Source organism: Cryptotermes secundus, unplaced genomic scaffold, assembly GCF_002891405.2.
Source record: "Cryptotermes secundus unplaced genomic scaffold, Csec_1.0 scaffold621, whole genome shotgun sequence".
Taxonomy (NCBI): Eukaryota; Metazoa; Arthropoda; class Insecta; order Blattodea; family Kalotermitidae; genus Cryptotermes; species Cryptotermes secundus.
In genome coordinates this window covers 1,022,285-1,047,248 of record NW_019727103.1, presented here as the reverse complement: position 1 = coordinate 1,047,248, position 24,964 = coordinate 1,022,285, and the positions used below count along the sequence as shown (strand labels likewise).

At 39.9% G+C, this 24,964-nt stretch overlaps 1 protein-coding gene across 1 annotated transcript in view; it reads right to left on the bottom strand.

Moving 5' to 3' along the window:
• The window catches only part of LOC111864445 (dnaJ homolog subfamily A member 2), a 30,249-nt gene extending 11,788 nt beyond the window's left edge, over positions 1 to 18,461 (bottom strand). The window contains exons 1-3 of the mRNA XM_023851685.2: positions 18,324 to 18,461; positions 9,428 to 9,717; positions 1,479 to 1,559 (exon numbers count right to left, since the gene is read on the bottom strand). Of these exons, the coding sequence (XP_023707453.1) occupies positions 1,479 to 1,559; positions 9,428 to 9,717; positions 18,324 to 18,392 (440 nt within the window). The 5' untranslated portion in view covers positions 18,393 to 18,461. The remainder of the gene's footprint in view (positions 1 to 1,478; positions 1,560 to 9,427; positions 9,718 to 18,323) is intronic.
• Between the last annotated feature and the right edge of the window lie 6,503 nt (positions 18,462 to 24,964).

Sequence of the window (24,964 nt, the reverse complement as noted above, 5' to 3'; positions counted from 1 at the left end):
ACTGAAGTGAACAAAAACTTCTTGAATCACAAGAGTGTGAAGGATGGTACTACCACCATTTTTCCCTCTCCATGATTGCTGTCCCAATTTATACCAGTTTCTATGACAGAATAGCAAGAAATTTCCTTTTTTCCCCAACCCAACCAATCTTCCAACAACAAAATCCAACTGATTCTTGCTTTATATAAAGTTTACGAGCTACATTACTGAAGTCAGCAATTTTATTCTGAAACTATGCAAATATAACCATTCAAACAGAAAATTTGTTTCTGAAGACCTGCAGATAATGTAATAACGGTGGTGGTTGCAGCAGCAACACTGGTAGTAGTAGGAGCAGCAGCAGCAGTAAAGACATTTCGCTGGTAGTTACAGTACCCACTATGCACCACTTCAGTACCATTTATTTAACTGGTAACTGATAAATACTAAATACAGAAAATTTGATCAATACACAGGATCTGAGGGTCTCACAGCGGTGGTTATCAAGAGTTCTCTCTTCTGGGATATAGCGCTGTGTAGGATCTGAGGTTCTCACAGCGGTGGGTATGAGGAATTCTGTCTTCTGGGATATAGCGCTGTGTAGGATCTGAGGTTCTCACAGCGGTGGGTATGAGGAATTCTGTCTTCTGGGATATAGCGCTGTGTAGGATCTGAGGTTCTCACAGCGGTGGGTATGAGGAATTCTGTCTTCTGGGATATAGCGCTGTGTAGGATCTGAGGTTCTCAAAGCAGTGGTTATGAAGAGTACTATCTTCTGGGATATAGCACCATGTAGGATCTGAGGTTCTCATAGCAGTGGTTATGAAAAGTACTATCTTCTGTGATGTAATGCTGTGTAGTCCACTGAAAGTCAACCAACGCAGAGCTCTACTTACCACCTGCTTCTGCTGGTTTCTTTCTACCCTTAATCTTTGACCCTGAAGATAGAGGCAATATGTTTTTTTGAAATGTCGGTAGACTTTCAATCGACTATATGGCATTAAATCCCAGAAGACAGTACTCTTCAATCTGATCAATACTTATTCAGCTATGCTGTAACCTTCAACAATATTCTCCAATAATTTCATCTATGTGTATAATTATAGTTAACATTAAGAAGATGGATGTTTCCTGAATGCAGTAGTGCCATATTGCAGTCAGTTCAGAAACTAGGTGTACTGGGTGTCCAAGCTCCCACAATTAACATCCAAAAATTAATATTGTACATAAGCAAAAGCATTAAAATGGCTCTTAAGCAATGAAACAGGAGTAGCCACAGACTGCTTTCGTACTTGTACTACCTAAACTGGTTATGAGTACCTAACAACCAGACCAGGGAGAGAGAGGATTAAATAATCATATTTTATATCGAAGATTAATTTGAATTACAGTATTGCATTCAGAATTATAAAATTTACTTCACGTGAAAGGGAAAATATTATGATAATGGGCTTCAAGTATCAGGCAGAGGGGTCAATGAAATAAACAAAAGCACATACCCATCACATGCTGCACAAATTACATTTTTACTAAGCTGAAGTTTAGCTGTCTTGCCATTGTACATCTCTTCTAATGAAATCCTGAAACAAGAACACGCATTATTATACTGTAAACTAATAGTGCCAAGCTTCCATCTGACACTTAGCCATAAAAACAAGTTTGAGCAAACTTGTTCTTGTGGGTATTTACAAATCAACCTCCAAATGCACTTTCCATAAATTTACCTTCTTGTGAAGGAGCTGACTATGAAAACTTGTTGCTGAGTCCTATACCATATTCCAAGAATAACAAATTCAGACCTCAAGCTATAATAATTGCAGCAAAGCAGAGCTTCCATACACTACTCGATCACATTACATTTGTTGAGTGTGAATGAGTCATCAACATATCTATTTCAAAAAAAGGATACTCTATCTTTTGTTCACAGTGTTGCTACATTTCCTTCTTTAACCATATTACCGTATCTTTCGTGGTTTATTTTACGATTCTGTTAGTGTCTAAACTATACAGCACTGAATAACAGGATTACTAATGAACTGCAAAGGATTCAGAAGAAAACAGCCATATCTTAATCAAGCCACTAGTCTGCAGAGGCTGTCAAGAAGAAGGTAAAGTTTCAGTCGGATAGCCGATACAAGGTTTGAGCTGGGCACCTGCTCGACACTATCACTGCTATCAACACTAAAATTAAATGAAATTCAAGCTATTCTTTAAATGGTTTAAATCATTCCTTAAAGAGTACAAATCAGAAAGAAGATATAAATTCTGCAGATTAATATTATTACACCCTACTCCAAATGAGGCATTATAAAACACAGGTTCCTCAGGTTCGATACTGGTCCTCTGTTTTTCATCATATCAATGATCAGTACTAACCACCAACTTTCATCCCCAAACCTGTATGTTCTGGTGTTGAGAGAAAGTGACTACTTTCAAAACTGCAGGTTATTCTTACCTTCTGCAAGGTTGCCGTCTCGACATACACTCACAGATGTTCTAGACAAAGTCTACCTCTATAACACTCATGCCGAATGAGACTGGTATTCCACGGGTGAGACAGAACAGCTGTCAGTAAACTGACTGGGTACACACTTCAATCCCTGGTAGGGGCACAGACTTTTCTCTTCACCACTTGTTCTGGGCCCACCCAACCTCCTAAGCAATAGGTATCGAAGGTTCTTTTCCTGGAGGTAAAGCAGCAAAGCATGAAGCTAACCATTCCCCTCCATTTGCTGCCAAGGTTAAGAACTGGCAGTGCTTTGCCTGTAACCCACACTCCCCATACATCTACAAGGTAAGGTGCTGAAGTCTGTACATTATTATGGGATAATTGATTACTTATCTATTTACTGCTATTTAGTAACGCTGTCTGATGCTCAGACTATAGCATCAAACAAGAGTAAGGTTAGTGGAAAATGAATTAAAAGGAATGTGGAAGGAAGTAGTAAGACCACTATATAAAAAAATGGGACAAGACTAATATGTCAAACTACAGGCCAATTTCACTGCTAACTACTTTCTCTAAAGTACTTGAAAAAGTTACGCACAATAGGTTAAGCCATTACTTTCAGAGTAACACTATACTAGTCCCAGAACAGTCTGGCTTTAGGAATGGAAATCTATTAATCAAAAAATGCATGTTGGTGGAATATTCTGTGACTTGGCAAAGGCTTTTCACTGTGTAAATCATGAAATTTTATTAACTGAATTACATTTTTTTGTCATTCAAGGAACAGTGTTAAGTTGGTTCAGATCCTACCTAACAGATAGAAAACAAAATATTGAAATAAAAATCATCAAATTCAATCCCAAGTACCTACTCCAACTGGAGAATAATAAAACATGGAGTTCCACAGGGGTCAATTTTGGGGCCTTTGCTTTTCATAACTTATATAAATGACCTCCCTCCTACAATATGGACCTCATCAGACACTCGTGTTATAATTTCTGGTAAAAATTTAGATGATTTCTGCATGTTATCAAGCAAGGTTCTTTCACAAATGAGTAAATGGTTTTCTGTAAACAAGCTGTCCCTGAACCTAGAAAAAACAAATATAATAAAAATTTATAACAAAAAACTCTCCACAATATCCATTAAACATAGGATATAATGCCTTGGCTAGCAAATTGATAATCATTTAAAATGGAAAAAACGATATCAATCAGTTGATTCCAAAGTTAAGTACAGCATGTTATGCAATTAGATTCACGTTACATATTAGTAACACTGACACTCTCAAATCAATCTATTTTGCTTATTTTCACTCTTTAATGAAGTATGGAATAATTTTCTGGGGTAATTCATCTGACCGTAAAAAGGTATTTACATTGCAAAAGAAAATCATGATGGGTGTCAAATCCTGCAATTCCTGTAGAGATCTATTTAAGAGACTACTGATCTTAACTTTGCCTTGTGAATATATATATATATATTCATTAACAAACTTTATTACAAATAATGAGGAACATTTTCAGAAGAATGTGGATGTACACAGTATTAACACAAGACACAAACACAGTCTTCATAAAGCAAATGCTAACCTCTCATGCTTTCAGAAAAGTGCACATTATGCTGGGATCAACATTTTTAATAACCTGCCATCTGATCTCAAAGGTCTTATGAATGAAAAGGCAAAATTTAAAATAGCACTGAAACGATACTTTACCCTGTTGCTGAGTACCTACTGTCTAGAAAATAACTTATGTATCTTTAAATAGCTTTGTGAGTAGTCACGGTGTGTTCTTGGTTTCTCCTGTGTCAGAACTCCATTGGGTCTGTACATATTTTTTGTATTTATGACATATTCGGGTCATTCCACGTGAAATCATTCAGAAAGGTCGTTCACGATTTTTAAAAAAAATTATATTTTATACACTTATTTAGACATATTTTCATACTACAGAAACATTAAAAAAAACTGTAATCCTCTCGGTTCTCCTGGTACAGGCGTTTTTATAATGCGAAAAAAAACGCGTTTTCGGCTGAAATGGAGGTTTGCGTTATCTTCCATATCTCAATAACTATTGAAGCTACAGACTCCAATAAAAACATAATTTGTTCCTCATGACATGGACTACAAATCATGTTATTGCAAGTTTTTACTCAGCTCACTTTCTCTAGTTGTAATTAAACTTGGAAAAGTACCTATCGATTTTGGGAAAAACGCTATTTTTGACCTTCAAAAATCAATGGGAGGGGGAAAGTATCAGATCTGTGATTTCTACCCTTTGTTGTTACCTACATGGGGAATGTAATCACATAGTTTTGAATTCGGTACCTAGTTTCCAAAATTTTCCAGGAGCTTCCAAACTTTGCTCTCGGCCCAAAATCGACCATTTTTAACATCTCATATCTCCGGTGGAGAAGCTTAAAAAATTTTGAAATTCATTGCAAATAATGCTTTATTCTAGGGTAACTTGGAGATAAAATTACAAATTTGATATTCCAATATGAGCGAAGTTGTGGGCACTTTGAATTTTACCAAAGAAATCAATACCTCGATAATTGGCTTACCTGCATCCAGTATTATTAGTTCTTTGTGTACTCCAACGAAAATCGTCCAGTTTGTTTGAAAGTAGTTCAGGAACTGTCCACTACTACGATGTCTTCGAAATCGTCGGATTTGGATGCTTTACATGGGGCAATCCAAAAGTTACCGAAATTTGAATTTTTCGCGGGAATGGTTGAGTACATCGAAATACCGCTAGGTGTCTCCTCACACATCCTTCTTGAATCAGTGTGGCAAGCGGCATCGAGTTGAGTGGTTGGGTTTATTGTTGAACGTATTTCCATTGTTGTGTGTCCGTGAGTTTGCGGTTTTGCGATGACTGACCTGAGAGAGCAGCATGTCTGTATAAAGTTTTGTTTCAAACTTGGGAAAACCGCAGCAGAAACGCACCAAATGTTGAAGCAAGCTTTTTGTGAAAACAGTTCAGGCCAGACACAAACTTACACCTGGTATAAGCGTTTTAAAAATTAACATTAACTGATGATGACGATCGTTCGGGACGGCCATCAACGGGCAAAACACCAGAAAATGTCGCAAAAGTTTGGGATCTGATTCTGCAAGATCATAGACTGACCATCCAAGACCTCTAACACCTTGGGACTAAGTTATGGTACATGTCAACGAATTTTGTCAGAGGAACTGAACATGAGGAGGATTGCGGCGAAGTTTGTGCCACGACTGCTGCAAAATGAAAAGCAGCAGCATTGCTTAGAAGTCTGCAAGGAACTTCAGCAACAGCTTCAAGAGGATCCAAACTTTCTTTTGAAGGGTGTCACTGGTGACGAAAGTTGGGTTTATGGCTACGACCCTGAAAGCAAGCAGCAATCGTCGCAATGGAAGAGCCCTTCTTCACCTCGGCCAAAAAAAGCTCNGCTCGGCTCTCTTCGGCTCCGCTCGTGACGTCACCGCGCGTTGCGCGTTACGTCAACGCGGAGGGGAGTGGCGGGGCGGGAACTCGCCTATTACCGTAGTAATGCGAGCGTTACGTTACCGCCACGTACCGCTGGGGAGGTAGGGGTGATCCATAGCTCAACATGTCACAATATATTTCGGGAACTTTTGGATTGCACCACGTATAACACCTGACCGCATTTTCCTCCAGAGGGACGACCCGGTGTTTTTCTCTTGTGTGGGGTACAGTTTTGCACTTTTGGAACCTGCCTTTTAGAATGATTTCATTTCTTGCATCTTCCTCTGTTGGCACAAAAAGTAAACTATCCATGAGCTATTTTCTGTGCAGAATTTGTACAGATCTAGCGGGCACATGATTTGATTAAAATGAGTTCTTTGAAGACTGGCTTTCGCTGCTTGCCTCTTCGTGGTGCCGCCAATACCGTCACAGGCATTCTTCCCGTGCGAGGTGCAAAAAATTCCATTCTGCTTCCAGTCCAAAGTCTTCATAGTGATGACATAAATTGAAAAGATTCTTTCTGTTCTTATATCGGCTTCCAGCGCAATCACGGAACTAAATAACTTTCCTAACTGAGGGCACAATTTTCTTTTATACTGGCGATAAGAAATTTTTGAAACACAAACTGTGGCTGTATCGTGCTTTACCCGATCACTGATTATACAAAAGCTTCGGCATTTTGTTAAGTATTGTCCGCCTTGTAGTAATACATAAATGGGTGAAGTGTAGCCTGTTGATTTACCCAATGGAAACTTCGAATCTCGTCTTGAATGAGAAATGAATAGTTTTCTGCAAAATCTGCAAGAACAAGGCGCTGTGTTTCATCCAGGCTTTCCCTCGTTTCTTTCAAATACTGCAACGGAACTTTAGCCACGTAGTGATGGTTTTTCAGTTCTGTCAGTTTTTCAATTAGAGATTCGCAGAATTCACTGTAACACTGCATTACAGAAATCATGTTAGCTCTGTCCGTGTTGACCCACTGTTTGCGGACTATTTGATCGTGCATGCTCTCTGATTCTGCTGATAGCAATTCCGTCAGAATTTCTTCTCCGGGGCAGTCTGGGCATTCATTACTCATACACTTATAACTTTCGATGTCACAAACCATTACACGTAATAAATCTTTGTAGTCTGAATTCAATTTTGCTCCCTCTAGCATCAGCTTAACATTTTGGTGATAGCTGCACACACAAACGGTATGAGTCCCCAATGCACCAGCAATGATACACCACTTTGGTCGAAGTGCACAAAATTTGGAGAAACCAATTTTGTGTTCAGGTTGAGTATTCTTAAAGTTTCCGCATACGCTCTTTGATACCTCCCACGTTAACACTCACACAATCCTTTTTTCCAGGGCAGATCCTACTGTTTTCATTGTTTTCATAAAATTCCATGACAGCCTGAATTGTTTTGTCACTAACTGTCTGGCCCCACCTTTTGCCTAAATCCGGAAGGATCCCTTGCATCTGCTGAAGAGCTCGAGTAATTCTAACCAAGTGTTCAGAAACGTGAAATTCTTGACTTATCTTCTGTCTTGACCACAAAGTTGGCAATAAGCTAATGATTTTAATTTTTCTTCTTTGCTCGAGATTTAACATTTCTCCTTTAATTTGTTAATCAACAAATCATACTCCTCACTTAATGCAAAGGAAGGTATTTGTTCATCTGAATCAAGATCCATCATCTGAAAATGAACTTGCTAATTTCCTTTAAAGAGAGTTGGATATTCTTCTACATTTTTTTGATTAAGCAGCAGGTCTTTTCCCAGTATTCATCTTCATAATTTTAGCCATAGGAGAAATATCTAGAGGCGAACATACTGCTTCTAATTCTGCCAGATTTTCTTGCATAGGTGCAAACTCGCTCCTTCCAGAACCACTACTGCCCCCACTTATGGTTTAAGAACAAAAATCTTTGTGTAACAATTAGGACACAAGGATTTACCTGGTACTAGAGCTACCGGAAAATTCTTTTCTTTCTTCAGATGTTCTAATGAAATTTCACGTAAACCTTTCTTAATGGTTCGTTTGTGCACTTTTAGCAGGTCACAACAAATATTTCCAAACAGGTCATTGTATTTAATAGAATACTTAATCTCACGATGCTTGCATATGCATCTCAAATCGCATTCACCCAATCTTAACTTTAAAACAGTTTGTTTCTCTTCACCCAATTCACTCACAAGTGTCAACTGTTTGTTGATGGCACCATACATAGTATTATAACATTCTTCACGTGTGACAATACCTATAGAACATTCCATTTCAAAAAGTTTTTAGTTTTGACTTGGAGAATACCGAGCTCGATACACCTGAAAGATCTACAGTTGCTGAACATACACTGACTTACAGTTCGAGACAACATTCACATGAATGCTTCATCCATACATAAAGCTGCTGAGAAAGCAGCCCAACACTAACATCACGATTACAAAAGTTTGAGTTAAGATGTCAAAACATACGAGGCGTGAAATAAGAGACCTACATCCATTTTTATAGCCAGCTAAGAACTGAGTGTTGATAATGTGTCATTCCGAGCAGTAAGTACAGGCCTGAATATGATTTTAATGACAGAACATAATCTCTCGTCTTTTATACCGAATAAAGAACCGCCAATGCCATTGGATGTAGGTAAGCCAATTATCGAGGTATTGATTTCTTTGGTAAAAATCAAAGTGCCCACAACTTCGCTCTTATTTGAATATCAAAGTTTTAATTTTATCTCCAAGTTACTCTAGAATAGAGCATTATTTGCTATGAATTTCAAAATTTTTGGAGCTTCTCCACCGCAGATATGAGATGTTAAAAATGGTCGATTTTGGGCCCAGAGCAAAGTTTGAAATCTACTGGAAAATTTTGGAAACTAGGTATGGGGTTCAAAACTACGTGATCATATTCCCAATGTAGGTAACAACAAAGGGTAGAAATCACAGATCTGATACTTTCCCCTCCCATTGGTTTTTGAAGGTCAAAAATGGCGTTTTTCCCAAAATTGATAGGTAACTTTCGAGCTTAATTAGACCTAGAGGAAGCGAGTTGAATAAAACCTTATAATAATATGATTTATAGTCCATATCATGGGGAACAAATTGGTTTCTTATTGGAGTCTGTAGTTTCAATAGTTATCGAGATATGGAAGATAACGCAAATCTCCATTTCAGCCGAAAATGCGTTTTTTCACATTATAAATACGCCTGTACCAGGAGAACCGAGCAGATTACAATTTTTTTTTAAAATGGTGAGCGACCTTTCTGGATGATTTCACGTGGAATGACCCATTCCACATCCTACAGCCATTTTGACTGTGGATCCATGGAATGTAATGTAATAAAAAATCTAAATCAGAATAGCTAGTATTCATGCTGAGACTTCAACCTAGAACCTCCCAAATAAAAGGCAGGAATGTTACCCACTCAAAAATGATATCTGGTCAATATGAAGCTAACTTCTCCACTCTTATTATTCTTGGTCCGTAACTATATTAAAATTTCACACTTGGCTGCAACACTGCTTCATAACAATTAACTTACTTTAGTGGATGAACTGTATCTTCACCTCGGTGCTGTCGTCTAGCTCCCATGCCACCACCCATGCCCATTCCAAACAGACCCCCACCAAAAAGATGGGAAAAGAAATCGTCAGGAGCAAAGCCTGGGCCATCATGGCCCCCTTCCTGCATTGCCTTCAGTCCAAATTTATCATAGACTGAACGCTTCTTACTGTCTGACAGAACTTCATATGCAAATGATATTTCCTTGAATTTGTCTCCTGCTTCAGGGTTCTTGTCAGGATGAAATTCCTTGGCTAGCTTGCGGTAGGCCTGTAAAATAAAGTCACAGTAGCAATATAATGCTGACATAAATTTTAATGTACTTATTAGCAGCTGGAAGGAGGAGTATGTTTAAATTAACTCCATGCCTCTTCCATTTAAAACGCTAGAGCATGGTAGCATCAACACTGTTTTGTTGAGTATTTCAGTTTCAAATGAGATATGTTTTACTGTGTCAAATGAGCAGGACCATTTTATATGCTACATGCCAGCAAGTAGCGGGTACAATTCCCAATGAGGTCATTGGATATTTCAATTGACCTAATCTTTCCAGCTGCACTATGGCCCTGTGGTCAACTCAAGCCCTAACAGAAAAGAGTACCAGGGATCTTCCTGGGGGTAAAGGGTGGCTAATGTGTAAGGCTGACAACCTCACTGCAGATCATCTAGAAAATGTGGGAACCTTGATGTCTTAAAACCCTAGGGGCCTCCATGGTCTGTTACACGAATATCTTTCCCTCTTACATTCTACTACAATAGGTGAAGCAAAGTGTTAAAGAGTGTAGTGCTTGCACTCTTTGCGGTTGAAAGCTCTATGAGTAAACCTACAAAGGGTATGGATGTTCAAAAATATTTTATATAATCACTATAATGACATATTCCAGGGATTACATTATGGGTCAGGCTCCCACATTTGGCAGCTGAAACATGGGAAAAGAGAACAACCAATGTCAAACATCTGGTTTCAATGGTTAACCACTTATCAGCAAATGAAAAGGAAGGCACTGATTTTGCTTCGCTGCCATGCTGTTATTTTATTCTACATAAAGATAGCATTAAGGAAAGGGTGCATATTATTCAAAGCTCTACCAAAACACAAAGTTCCTGGGATCTATATCATATAGGAGTCTAGATATGCAAAACAAATTCATGACATTCATACCAAGTTTCATGGAAAATCCATCAAATGCTCTAAATACTACTGGAATTGAAGAGGCAACACATAAATATGATACTATATAATGAATCTACAAAACATACTGTGCTTGATCTCAGCTCCATCTTAGCTAAACTAAATTTGATTTTCGGCGGTCCAGTAGTCAGAGTTCCTGGGTTTGATTCCCCGTGCTACCAGATTTTCTGAGAACTAGTGGGTCTGGAACAGGGTCCACCCAGCCTTGTGAGGATAACTGAGGAGCTATTTCAAGGAAATAGTAGCTCTGGTCTAGAAAACAGATTAACAGCCATGGGGATCTGTTGCACTGACCACGTGACACCCTCTATCTGCAAAAGTCGGTACTAACTTCGCCGAAAAGCGGCAGTTGCTTGGTCAGTACAGTTCGCTTGCGGACTACAGGCCACGGAGTTCTTTTTTTTTTTGTTTCTGTTCACTACTGTGGCATTCACAATGAAAAGTTGCATAAGTGGGTCTACAGCCTATCCGTCTGCACTGCCCTTTGGAAAAGCACATCTGGTATCCTTTCCACAGGAGGATGAATTGATCTCAATCGACGGTATGTGGTGGCAAAGGGAAACACTTCTGGCTCTGCTGGGAACAGACTCCTGGTATCCAGCCCATAACACAGTCACTATGCTAACTGAGCTTTCATGGTTCCTAGCATATATATTACATAAATTACAGGGAGTATTATAGAAATATTTACGAATGCTTGTGACTTACTCCACCCCAGAGCTCTCTGGAGTCATCCTACCAAACTCCCTACATTCTGCTACCCACAAACTCCTCTCTTATTTCCCAATCTGAAATCTTGAATCTCAAATTGGTTTTTAATTTGAGAACAAAGAATGTACCAGACCTAAAAGGCCAGCAGCTTATCCTTCTCACAGACCAGGATTCTGCGAAAGTCATCAAAGAGAATATTTATACGATTTTTAATGGACTCGCGCAAGGAGCCATAATGCATTGGTGAGTCCATCATCCTCAGGATCTGATGTCAATGGGGGAGGGACTACTACACATACACTCTCAGTAACTATGGTCACTGGAGCAAATGGGGTGGCAAAGGGTTCTCTCTAAGCTGTGAAGTCAATCAAAGGGATTCCATGTAGGCTATAGTGTCTGTTGGGAAAGAAGAGTGAAAGGACAAGGGGATGGTAACACACCCTCACTGAAGAGATGAAGTATGCTGAAGGTTAAAAAGGAGGCAAATACATTAAATTTGTTCAAATTAACTTACACCATGGCAGCCCCGTGCCCCCAGTTTGCTGTGAAAATGCAGAAGCAGCAATTATTCAGGAACCTTGGATCTATGGGGGCCAAATATGAGGTTCAGTGAGCTCAGAGGAGAAGTTTTTCTGTTGCATCCAAAGGAAATGCAAGGTCCTGCATTTATGTCAGGAATAACACTAATGTTCCACCTTTGTTGGAGCTCTGTTAACAGGAATAAAACAATGGTGAGGATCACATACAAATGGAGGGACTGGGAAGATATTCACTGTCACCATACCATACTTTTTGTATGACTCGGATGAACCACAGCCTATAAAGGGGCTGAAGAATGTCATCTATTACTGCAAACGCAAGAAAAAGCAACTCATCATGAATGTGACATGCAGACACACCATTTAATATGGGGAGCAGTGACTTCAACCCAAAAGGAGAAAGTCTGGTTTCATTCTTAATCTACATCATGAACTGACCTTCGTGACCAGAAACAGGAAGAGGTTACTGATACAGCATTATGTACCAATGAAATATAGAACCATGTAACTGCCATATATCTGTCAAGCCTTCTTCTCAGATAATAGGTATATATGCTTCCAAGTATATAACATAGTGTCACATGTATGTGTGAGTATAGATAGGGTTTTGGTTGGTGAATGGATTTACTAACCACTTGTACGCATAACTCAGAACGACAAGCAAATTACAGCACTATGGCTGATCTACACACTTTACAAATCACTACAGCACACACTAAGCCTCAGTCTTTTATAGTCTTCCCTTATTGTTGCTTCATAACAGCTCTCAACAATGAAGATTCTTTAGCTCTCTGTGTTCACGCCATTGCCAGCTGGCTAATACTACCCACAAGTGAACTCATTGTTCTAACTGTGCTTCTTATAACATCTCGGCATGGATCACATAAAAAACACTTCATTTCCAACAGTAACTCTACTGCTGCATGCACATTCATTGCTGTGGCAATGTGTTTACAGAACCGTTACCCAGAAACAGTCACCATTTAGCAACAGGTCTATATGCACATTGCTCCCTCCTTAAGGTTATTCATCCTGAATGGCCTACAGGCATTATTATTATTATTATTATTATTGGAGGGGATGGGTTTCCCCATGCACCGCGACAAGTTTGATCTACTGTACGTCCCCATGATATTCTACCAGTCTCTATACCCTACCGGTACTGGTGCGTGCCATCAGTCCCGACTCAGCCAGCGAGTTCGGCCTCTACTGGCTCAGCAGTATCTAGATGCTTCCCCCATCTACCAGAGGTGTTAGAGACTATTGTTGGGTGGGAAATGTCCTTACAATTTGGCTCAGAGGTCTCCTTGAGACATGAGGTTCTTTTACATGCCGTAAAGCTACGACATGGGACCCATGGCTTAAAGTCCCTCCCGGAGGACTTGTTCCCTGAATTTTTCCACCCTTAAAAATTCCATGACCTCCGCCGGGTTTGAACTTGCGTACCTTGAGATACGAGGTGGGAACGTTACCCCTAGACTACGGAGGCCACTTGGCCTACAGGCATAGTAACACTTCTTCTCCTCTGAGGGTTGTGCTTGTGACATCTGTGATAGGTCTCATCTTCCTCCATGGAGCTCTGTTTTCATGCTGTTTACTCTCCAACTGCTCCTGCTGCTCCATCCTTAAGGCTGCTTGTCCCGAGCAGCTCCCTCCTAAGGTGCTGTCCCTCAAGTTTACCACCATCATCTTCCTCCAGTTGGTGTGGGGAAAAGTTCCAAGAATGGTCAATGGTCCTATATCCATTGCAGTTATTCTGTGTGCAGTTTCTTTTTCTGTTTCTGAGATGATGGAAATCCTTAATGCTTGCTTTATGACTCGAGAGTTTGTTGAAGGGCCTCATGTAATGTCTTCATGCTTCCCGTATGTAGCTCCTGTCTCTCGCCTCATCCTCTGATGCAGTTGCTGGTTGTCCTCTCTTCCTCTGATGTAGCTGCCATTTTGCACCTCGGTTCCTTATGCCACTGTTCCACTCTAGGCACATCCACTGTTTCCCCTTGAGCATCCGTCCTTTAGAGGCTCCTCTTGATACAGCCTTGTCCTTGCCTTGTCCCTGAGGACTGTGTCCCTTACACCGTGAAAGAATGGCATGGTGGGTCATCCATCTGCAGGCGGTGGTCAACTTCTTACGGGACCCACCACTGCCCTGGATCCATTTCTTCAACTCTCTGCAGCACCTCACAGCTAGATGCCAATCACCATACCACTCCTTCAGTGCTCCAAAAGTTTCCGTTGCAGCCTCTTCTTTAGGGACTTCCTCATGCATTGCTACAAACTTCATTTCCTCTGGATTTGCCTCCATCTTCTCTGGATAGGCCTTTGTTGCTTCTCAGTCAGCCTACATGTATTTTTGCCAGGCCCTCATACCTTCTATGATCTTTAGGTTGACATCTATTTTTTCTTCATTGGATCTCACTGCAGCCATAGTCTCCTCGTGGCCAGCTCTTATTCCAGCCAGCAGATGTGCCATCAGCTGTTCCACTTCCATAGTGTAGCAGTGTAATCATTAAGATCCAATGCACTGTCCAATCCAACCACTTCTGACACTTCTGACACCAGCTGTCAGATGTAATTACTGACTATAGATAGGGTTTGGATTGGTGAATGGATTTACTAACAACTCGTACACACAAACTGGAACTACATGGAATTATAGCACTATCGCTGATCTACACACTTTACAAATCACTACAGCACATGCTACACCTTGGTCTTTTACAACAATAATTCTACTGCTGTGCACGTATTCACCGCCGCAGGAACATGTTTACTCAGCCGTTGCCCAGACAATGTTGCTGCTTACAAAGTTGCAATTAGCAACAGGTCTATATGTCACAAGAGCACTATGTTATGTTAGAGATCCCAAGAGAACCAACTGGGACTCATATTCCTTAGACCTCAAGACAGGTGTAAGTAATGTTCCTACAGAAGCCTAGGAAATCTGACTGTATAGAGGCCAAGCATATCATCCCATTAACCTGTCATCATTTTTATTGAAGATGATGAAGTTAGAGGTCAGTGTACTGAAGGAGCATCCACTGCAGTGAAATCATCTGCCAACTGAACTGGCAAATTCACAGAAACAGCTCTTCGCAATGTGCCGATGTGCATTCAGACTGAAGCTGAGCACAAGGAAATTACCTCAGAGGCCTTCCTTAACAAAGGCAGGCTTTTGGTGGTGCCATTTGAAACATTTCGTGCAACCAGGCTACTTTGACACCCCAGTAGATAAAGTACAAAATTTAAATCTACGTATGGCATAAAAACTCAATGTGTCTGACTTGTATTTTGGAGTCACCTGGTTCTAACCTCAGCTGGGACACTGATAATGCTGAAGTTCTTCATGGTTACCCTTAGTCCCTTCGCACAAATGCCAGGGCAGTATCAAAATTAGGACATCACTCTTGCCTTCCACAACCTTTCCGGTTCATTAATCACTAATAATCCCACAAATCAACACTATAAGTCTTGAGCTACTAACAACTCGGTAAACAAACCACAAGTTAATAAATAAATGCTGGTCAACTAGCCAAGCAGTCTTTGCTCACTCGGAGGCCGGGATCGTAGATTTAAATCTCACTCAGGGCATGAATGTTTAGTGTTTGTTTGTTTGTTTTCATGTGTGTGTGTGTGCGTGCGCGTTTTTGTTTGTGTACAGGTAGAGACGTTGTGACAAACTGATCACCCACTCAAGGAGTCCAACAGAATATCTAAGATCTAGTGAAATGGAACATTTCATGGAGGTAGGCCAAGGCCCATACTGGGGCTATAGCGGCAAATGAAAAGAAAAAATAAATAAATAATTCAATGGTTCTCTGGATCTTTACTGAACAGCTGCATTTATGGAACTGTGTTCTCAAAAACCCACCTAGGACCCACGGCTGCACCAGTATTTATAATGTGCAGAGGTTTTAAAAATAAGATTCTCAGTTACAAAACAAGGAGTTTGCTTAGATACTGAAATCTGGAAATGGTCTGTAACATAAGATAAAATACGGCAAAGGATTCAGGTGATTTTATGCTTACTGATTCTTATTTTTCTGTTGTCTGAAACAAGGCAGCCATGTATAAAAACAAAGCATAAAAAAATGTAATGAAATATTATTTTGAATACAAGGTTGTCTTGTTCTTGTTTTAAAAGGGGGGGGGGATTTATCTCCATATGGTGTTCTTTAATATAGATTCTGAATAATCATTTCCCATTTTCCCTCACTAAAACTAAGAACCTTAATTTTATCCCAATAATCAGCAGTTAAATTTCATGACCTTTCACACAATATATAAATAATCAAAAGGTGATGCTTAGAAATGCAAAAACTATCATACTCTTAGTGATATCCACAACTGTGTCCGTGCTATCAGAAAATTCTCGGACTATGTCGAAAAAGAAATGATGGCTTAACTTACTCAATTTTGGCTGCCATCTCCTTCAAAATAGTCTCCTTGGAAATGTATACAGTGATCCCACTGTTTTTTTCCGAACTTCAAAAGCACTGTGAAAGTAATTTTCCTTAATGCTGTCAAGTACCACTTGTGATTCCTTTGGATGTCAGACACTGTTTCAAAATGTCATCCCTTCAGTTTCATTTTCAATTTGGGAAACAAAGTGAAATCACAGGGGGCTAAGTCTGGCACATAGGGAGGATGGGGAAGAATAACCATGTTGCTGTTAGTCACAAACTCTGTGGTTTTCAGGGACCTGTGGGCTGGCGTGTTATGATGGAGCAATGAGGCATATGCTCAAATGTTCTCTTAAGATCTCCTGGCAAACTTCATAACTGATCCAAACAGCATCTGCGAGCTCATGGATGGCTCAGCAATGGTTTCTGTTGACGAGTTTACGAATTTTTTTCAACATTCTCTGTCATTTTGTTGTTGCTTGGTCATCCTGAACATTTGTCATCTTCAACTGACACTTGACCAGCCTTGAAATGTGAATGTCACTCAAAAACAGCTGTCTGGCTTAAAGTATGTTCTCCAAAAGCCTCACAAAGTATTTCAAGGGTTTCGGTAGCGGATTTACCGAGCTTTACGCAAAACTTCATGCAGACACATTATTGATTTTGCCATCCATTGTAGACAAAATGAAACACGGAGCTGTAAAAGCACTCATGTAAAAACAATGCATGTTCACAGCACAGTGTCACATGGTAGATTGATGCAATAAGCTTGTGGAAGTAAGACCTTAGCCTCCCCTCTCATCTTCTTTCATCAAGGCAGGTACAACAATAACAGTCCAGGAACTTTCCGATACCACCTTGTATAAACTACAAACCTGTATATGTAAGTCATCAAAAGCCCTTACTTTTTTACCTCTGTATCATTCCCCTTAACAAACATCATTCCCAATAATGAAGACTGTGAGCATTCAAATAACATAAAAATCGTTCAATTTTTCTATTTTGCTTTAGTACTCCTGTTTAGTAGTACTGATTATTACTGTTATTCATTCCAAATCTAAAGTATTTCAGTTAAATTATGTGATAACTTGGGTACTGTGAGCTGGCATGGGAACCTAACCACCAATTATAAAATTGTGCCTAGTGATAATCTGGTTTCAAGCATAAGTGTTAAAACTTTTGCAGACATTTTGTTTATAAATTAAGAATTTCCTGTATATCTATGCAAAACAACTCAGTTACCATACATGAGAAAAAATTGCATACAAAAGCTATTTTAAGATATATAGAATAAGTTATATTTTTAATAATTTAACATTATTGTCATTATTTTTATTAATTTTATTGCTTTATTTCTAATAAGTTAATATTATCATCGGTATTTTAGTACATATACTGTTATAATTTTAACAAGTGAATATTTATTATCATTATTTTAATTTCCATACCCTATAACCCTGAATGGACAAATCCTATATGAATGTACTTTTATCTCCAGGATGAATAAAAATGAATGAATGGCTTTAACGGAGAGAGTAGCACCTAACAAGTTGGAATTTTGACTACGTGCACTGAGTAAACGACATACGTATTTGTGACCTAGAATTCTTTTGAACACACGATAACACACCTTGGTTTTTAAATGAAAGGATGACACATTGTGAATATACCATGGCACACGAGCATTCAGACTACACACGCATTACTTGGCTTTTTTTTTTTTAACAAATCGACGATTTTGTACAAGATTGTGCTTAGGGAACGCAAGTAACACAAAAACAATTATGCTCCAAACCCTCTTATTATTCTAATAAATACAGCATATGCGTAAACCTCTGGCTTTCTGAGATGTTCAATTAACTTCCTGTGATAATTTTTAATATCAATCTCACGTTAACAGAAGTGGTGGCCTTGGCAAATTACACTTCCAGGACTCCCTACTGAACTTGATCCTGTGTATTACTTATCCAGCACAAATACAGCAATATTATTCGCTGTAAAAGACTGACATAGTAGTACTGAATAACACCTTACCTTTTTAATTTCAAGATCGGAAGCATTTTTGCTAACTCCTAATACATCATACAACTTCGTATCAGCCATTTTCCAAACAATACCAAACGAGAGTGACTTCTACAGACTAGGATAGGAAGCATCGGAAGAACGGGATGTAAAGCTCAGTACTACTGAAGTCAAAAACCAGTCATTTCCAAATTTAGAGGTTGTTACATTACATGATCTGTTAACTGCACATATGCCATAAACGAAAGAATATTAAATATTGCAAATTTATAAGTGACTAATATGTATTATATAAGATTCATAACTATAAATTAATATCGATGAGTGCCACCTTACTTTAGTCAATTCAGTAGTAATAAGCTTAGTCACTGTCACTACGGTCACTACTGGTGCTACTGATTAATAGATACAGATGTTCTGGTTGGGACATCTTAGTCATGAGGCTATCTATTTTATAAAAACAATACAACGCCATCAGTAACTCACCCGATAGTACAGTTAGCTACAGTTACTCCTTCGTCTTTGACGCTGACATCGGGTTTTTGTTTTAGGTAAAAATTACGCTTGTTCATTTGCGTAATTAATTAAGCCCTGTATCGGGGGTGGAGGTATAGCTCCACCATTCTTGACCTCGGCGATAGATGAGGTGAGTTGTCAGCTAAAAGCCTTGGCCAGTCGTACCCGTTTGATAGCAGATCGGGTGGGCCCCGGAAGCGGTCTGACTTCTGTGAATTAAGAAAAATCTCTTGCTCTGAACCCCTGCTGTCTAGCCAATAGCCCAGTCGCAGAACCGATTGAGCTATCTCTGTATTTGTTCAAAGAAATTGATTCGAATGAAGCATTAACATTGTGCTCTGTGCTTCACGGCGACCGGTGCGCCGCTTGCTGCGAGACGCATACAAATTTCCCCGATGAATCAGCCCTGATGGCTGATAACGTTTGGAATGAACTTGTGGACCGGTCGACTGCATTGTCTTTCACGACGAGCCGTGAGGTTCTTGTGTGGGAGCCAGCAGTAAGCAGTAGTTATCAGGGTTATCAACTCAATGAGCCATTTGTTCACATTTACAGTTAGTAAGCAATGTGGTACGTCATCATGCGGTATACTTTAGAGCAACGTGCATTTCTGTATTACACATCTGTGAAATACGGATCAGCTAGAACGTATCGGCGAAAATCTCGACGTAAATTTTGTAAAAGAGTTCCTAGCCGACAAACAATTCACAGTTTTGTGAATAAACTTAGAAAAACGGGGATTCTTAATAGTCAAGTAACGAAAACATAATCGCCGAGTGCTTACTGAGGAGAAGGTAGATGACACAGGGGTCAGACTTGATACACCTAGAAAATCACTGAAACATCTATCTCAAGAGATTGGGGGGTTAAAGTCTAGTGCAAGAACGGCAACAATTGCTGAAGCTTAGACCCTATAAAACAACAGTAATTCACGCCTTGCAGCTGAGCGATCCAGTTAGCGGAGTTAATTTTTTCATTTGGTTCCTACAGTCTATCGTCGAATGTTAGATCGATCCACAATTGACATTCTTTTCTGATTAAGCGTGGTTTCACTGCAGGGATACATATATGCCCAAAAGGTAAGAACTTCCCTTCATTCCGAACGTCATGGGCCGTCAGACATGCTGATTCATCAGCAAAAAGCGGCGCACCGTGGAACGGGTCAACAAAGTAGAAATCGCACACACAGTAAGACCTCAGTACTTCTATTCCTGTTGCTCCTACTTGGAGCATAGGGCATCCGTGAAACGCTTCGTTTCACTTCAGTTTCTTAATCTAAGGCAGTCAGTAGGACTCCTTGGAAGGGGATCAAGCCCGTCACAAGGCCGCGCTTCCTGTCAGAAACACAGAATAAATACATCCATGCCTTGAGTGCGATTCGAACCTAACGATCGCAGCGTTCGAAGGCATTTCATGCCTCAGACTGCGCGGCCACTGTGATCGGAAAGACCTCACTAATTCGAACCAATTTTGAGCGAACCTTTGTCCAAATTAGCAAAAGTCCGGCTTAGAGAAGTACTACTAAAAATACATTCAGGGATGTTATGAAATGGACTTCATGTGCTCTTAGGCAATGAAACATTATTTTGAAACTTGGATTGCGTATTATAATATAAATTTACTTGTTATAAAATGTAAATTTTGATTTATATCTTAAAGAAACACTTTTTTTTTTGTAGCAACATGGTCATCATCATCATCATCAGTAATCCGTCAGATGACAGGTCCACAGTCTCTTCCAAAACAATTCCTCCACTTAATGTGATCTAGAGCTTTCTCCTTCAAATGACAGTATCCTCGCCTGTCCCCAAGGTAATCCAACACCTTCTTACGTCTTCTTGTCACTTCTATCCGCCCCTCTATCTTTCCTTCAATAACTTCTTTTAGAAGGCAGTTACCGCGTAGATATGACCAATCCAATTAGCCTTCCGTTTTCTTATTTCGTGTAGGATATTCCTCTGCTCACTGACTCTAATTAACACTTCTTCATTTCTCACATAATCGGTCCAACTGATCTTCTCCAACACCACTTTTCGAAACTTTCCAGATGTTTCCGATCTACTGCCCTAAGTATCCATGTTTCAGCCCCATACAGAGCTATGCTCCAAATGTAGCATTTCACTAGTTTCTTCCTCAAATTTAAGTCCAATCTGCTGGTAAAAAGATTCTTCTTCTTGCAAAATGCAGCTTTTGCCATGGCAATCCTGGATTTAATTTCACTAGTACACCTTCCATCATCTGTTAACAAGCTACCCAAATATTTAAAACATTTCACATTCTCCAGTTGTTTTTGGTCTATCTTTATTGTGACTGGGGTTGGTTGTCTCGAAATTTTCATTACTTTTGTTTTCTCCACATTCATTTCCATGCCAAAATTGTTGTAACGCCTGCATGACATTTCCTCCAGAAACACTCCCCCCCGGAGATCCGATTGGGAGAGTAGTTTACCTCCGGAATTTTATCTGCAGAGGAAACATCTCGCATACATGGTATCTCTGTTTTTGGAAAGAGACTATCCAGGAAAAGTGATAATGTGGTAGTTGTTCCATTTGCTTTCCACATCGCAGTACAGTAGCAGTTCAAACCACTCTGGTCACGCCTGTTGCTATACGAACTTGAACCATCTCGAGCATCATTTGCTCTGTGCTTCAAGTCGCTACTGATGACGCTGCTTCCGGCATCAGTCATAATGCGTAAAAAAATAAAAATAAAAAGTTGCCTAAATTATCGCGAATTCCGAATTAGTGAGGTTTCACTCTGTGTGTGTGTATACATATACAATCAGGAATAGCACAATCGGCAAAGTGACCGGCTACATGATAGATAGCTGAGGGGTCACATTTCGAGTTCCCGTTAAGGGCAATATGTTTTCCTCTTCACGTTGTCCAGACTGGTACTGGAGCCCATACCGCCTCATGTCCCATGGGTAACTGGGGCTCCTTCCCTGAGGGTAAAGAGGCCAGGGCGTGTAGCTGACCACTTACATCCAACTAGTGGCAAGGTCAAGAATATGTGGTTCTACACACCCACCTCCCCCTTTGTCTTCATCACGTAGTCCTAAATTACGTAAGCACAGGGACAACTTTACCTTTATAACATTTTGTCACGATTTTAGTGATCATAGATGGGGCCTGGATTGATAACTGGATTTACTGAAGTCTTACAAATCATAACTACAAGTAATTACAGCCATTTCACTACTTTACCCACTTTAGAATTCACTGTGGCATGTACTGATAGCTCTGGCGGTTAGTTACTAGCTTCCCACCACAGCAGCCCAGGCTCGAGCTCATGTCTGGTCATGTCAGATTAGTGGTGAACAAAGTGGCATTGGGGCAAGTTTTCTCCAAGTGCCTCAGTTTCCCCTGTCAATGTTCATTCCACTAACTGCTTCACAATCACCATCATATGTCATCTGGGGCTGCTACAATAGGCCAGTAGTGGCCACAGTACCACATGGACTGTCTCACACCACTAAGAATAATAATAATTAATAATAAAAAAAAATAATGGCACACACTAAGTCGCCTGTCTTCACTATGTGCTACCTGGTAACAGATCTCATAACACAGCATAGATTTCTCAGCTTTTGTGTTCAACAGCTTCTCTCCCCACTGGCTGGCGACCCTCTCATACCTAACCCAAGACCATCTCTTTAACTTCTCAACTGCCAGAAAATCGGTCTTTTAGTTAGACTGCTGTTGACCTTCGCCTGCACAGTCACTCCTGGCTTCAGTCTCGAGATCCATGACCAAATTTTTGTTCTCTCCTGAACATGTGTTTAGAAATGGGGCCTCCTCTTTGATGAGGGAGAGGTCAGTCTTTGCATGTTGGTGCTACATTTGTTGCACCATTGCTTCAGCACAAGCATGTCTGTGCTGCCACGGCATCAAGGGTCTCTATGGACTCCATGTGCCATTTGTCACATTTGTTACTGCAGTGTACTAAGTAACATTTATACAAGCTATACAGAGGTTTCCTGTCAGTGCTGACTTATGCAGCTGGAGATGCCTTAACTTGCCTGTATTTAACTACTCTGAAACTGCAGTTAGTCAGCTGAATGGCTGCAGAAACATTTGTGCCATGTGCTCACGTTTTGTGGGAATGGTTTGTCATGTAAAGCAATTCACAACTGGATCAACAAATTCTTTCAAGGACATTCACAGGTCGCAGATGATGCCCAACCACGTCGCCTTGCCAAGATTGTGACAAAAGCAACTGCACAGCAGGTGGAAAAGTTGATTCGAGCTGGTAGAGTATTACAAGACAGTGCAGCAACTGCACTGAAGTATTCCCATGATTAACCACACAGCATAATGCCTGATCATTTGAAGTTTCAAAAAGTGTACGCACGGTGGGTGCCCAGAGAACTGAAGGATCAAGAAAAATTGAATCCAGTGGGTCTGTCCTTGCAACATCTCTTACAGGAAGCAGATGAAGGTGAACATAGGCTTAAAAGGATTGTTACTGGGAATGAATCATGGGTGCATCACTATAACCTGAATAAAAGTGTGCTTCATTATAACAGAAATATCCCAGTTCACTTTCGAACAAAAAGTTCAAGGTTACAAGTATGCCAACGCTGGGAACGATATGCTTACTGTGTTTTGGGATTCTCAGGATGTGCTGTTAACCCATTTTCAGAAGCATGGTGAAAATGTAAATTCTGCATCATACTGTGCAATTCACACAAAACATCCATGCCAACCGGCAAGAGGGGTACTGCTTCATCATGACAATGCCAGACCCTAATACAGCCCAAATAACCGAGGACAGAATTCAAGAACTACAGTGGGAACTTCTTGGGGATCCACCTTACAGCACGGACTAGGCCCCTAGTGACTTATGTCTGTTTGGTCCGCTAAGAAACCACCTTGGTGGCAAACATTTCACTGATGATGAACAGGTTAAAACTGAGGCGTGGAAGTGGCTGAGACAACAGTCAAAAGACTGCTGCATGTTTTGATGCACTGGTAAAGCAATGGGGCAGGCGTATCAATGTTCGTAGATGATATTTTGATAAATAAATGCTTTTTCCAGGATTGGCTATCACATTTTACATTTTATATCCATTTGCGACCTATTTACTAACTCTCCCTCATAAATCACTTTTCCTTGTATTTCACTAAATACACACACCATAATAAGAGAGGTTTAATATGCAATATGCAGAACTTGATAAACATTATATGGTACAGTATTTTGTACTTCGTGTTAATTCCTTTGTACAATGATCCATTTTCAAGGTAAATGATTGATATGAGCTTCATGTAAAGTATATGTTATATTGAGAAATCACAAGAATTAAGAAAATTTGCCCTATTAGTATTAGTGTTTTCTCCCAGTAGCAAATTTCATAAATACAGTAGAACTTGGTTATAACGTCATCAAAGGGACCTAAAAATAGTGTCGTTATAAACGAATGTCGTTGTAACCGAAATGGGAACTTCCACAGTAGCCTTATTTTAGTCACTTAAAAATCTACCAAAAACCGAGTTAAAATGTTGCATTTTTTAGTGAAATACGTAGTTAAGTACAGACTAACGTAACATTAACGTGGAATTGCCCAAATGTGTAATATCAAAGACATATTACAGCGCTTTTCACTGACTATACACACAATATTTCACGAATCACTTTCACTTTCTCTTCAATGCTTAAAACTTTCCTTTTCATTGCCATGTTTTCGCTACTGCACTTCTCTGGGTTTAGGCAGGAACACTATAGGGTAAGTAGACAATGTGAGGTCCTGTTAGACGAGATTCTAGGAAAGGAATGCAGTTAACAACCTGCCGCGTCCTCTTGCACTATTCACGCAGTCCCACCCCACACCCTTGTTTTCGCATAAAACCCACGCTCCTCTTGCAGCCCGCGGTCGTATTCTTCCAGGACAGTCACGTCAGCAAGTAGAGAAAGTGAGGGTGGGCAGACACATCGAACTTTCCCACGATATCAGAGAAATTCAGGAATGAAAATGACGTTACATACGAGGTTGATGCATTTGTGCATGTCGTACTAAGCAAGGTATAAAAACAGTTGCTTTATGAGGAATTAGTTCGTACCATTGAATATTTGACACAATAGACAAGGTGTCGCAGAAACCGATGTTGCTATAACCAAGTTTTACTGTATATGTT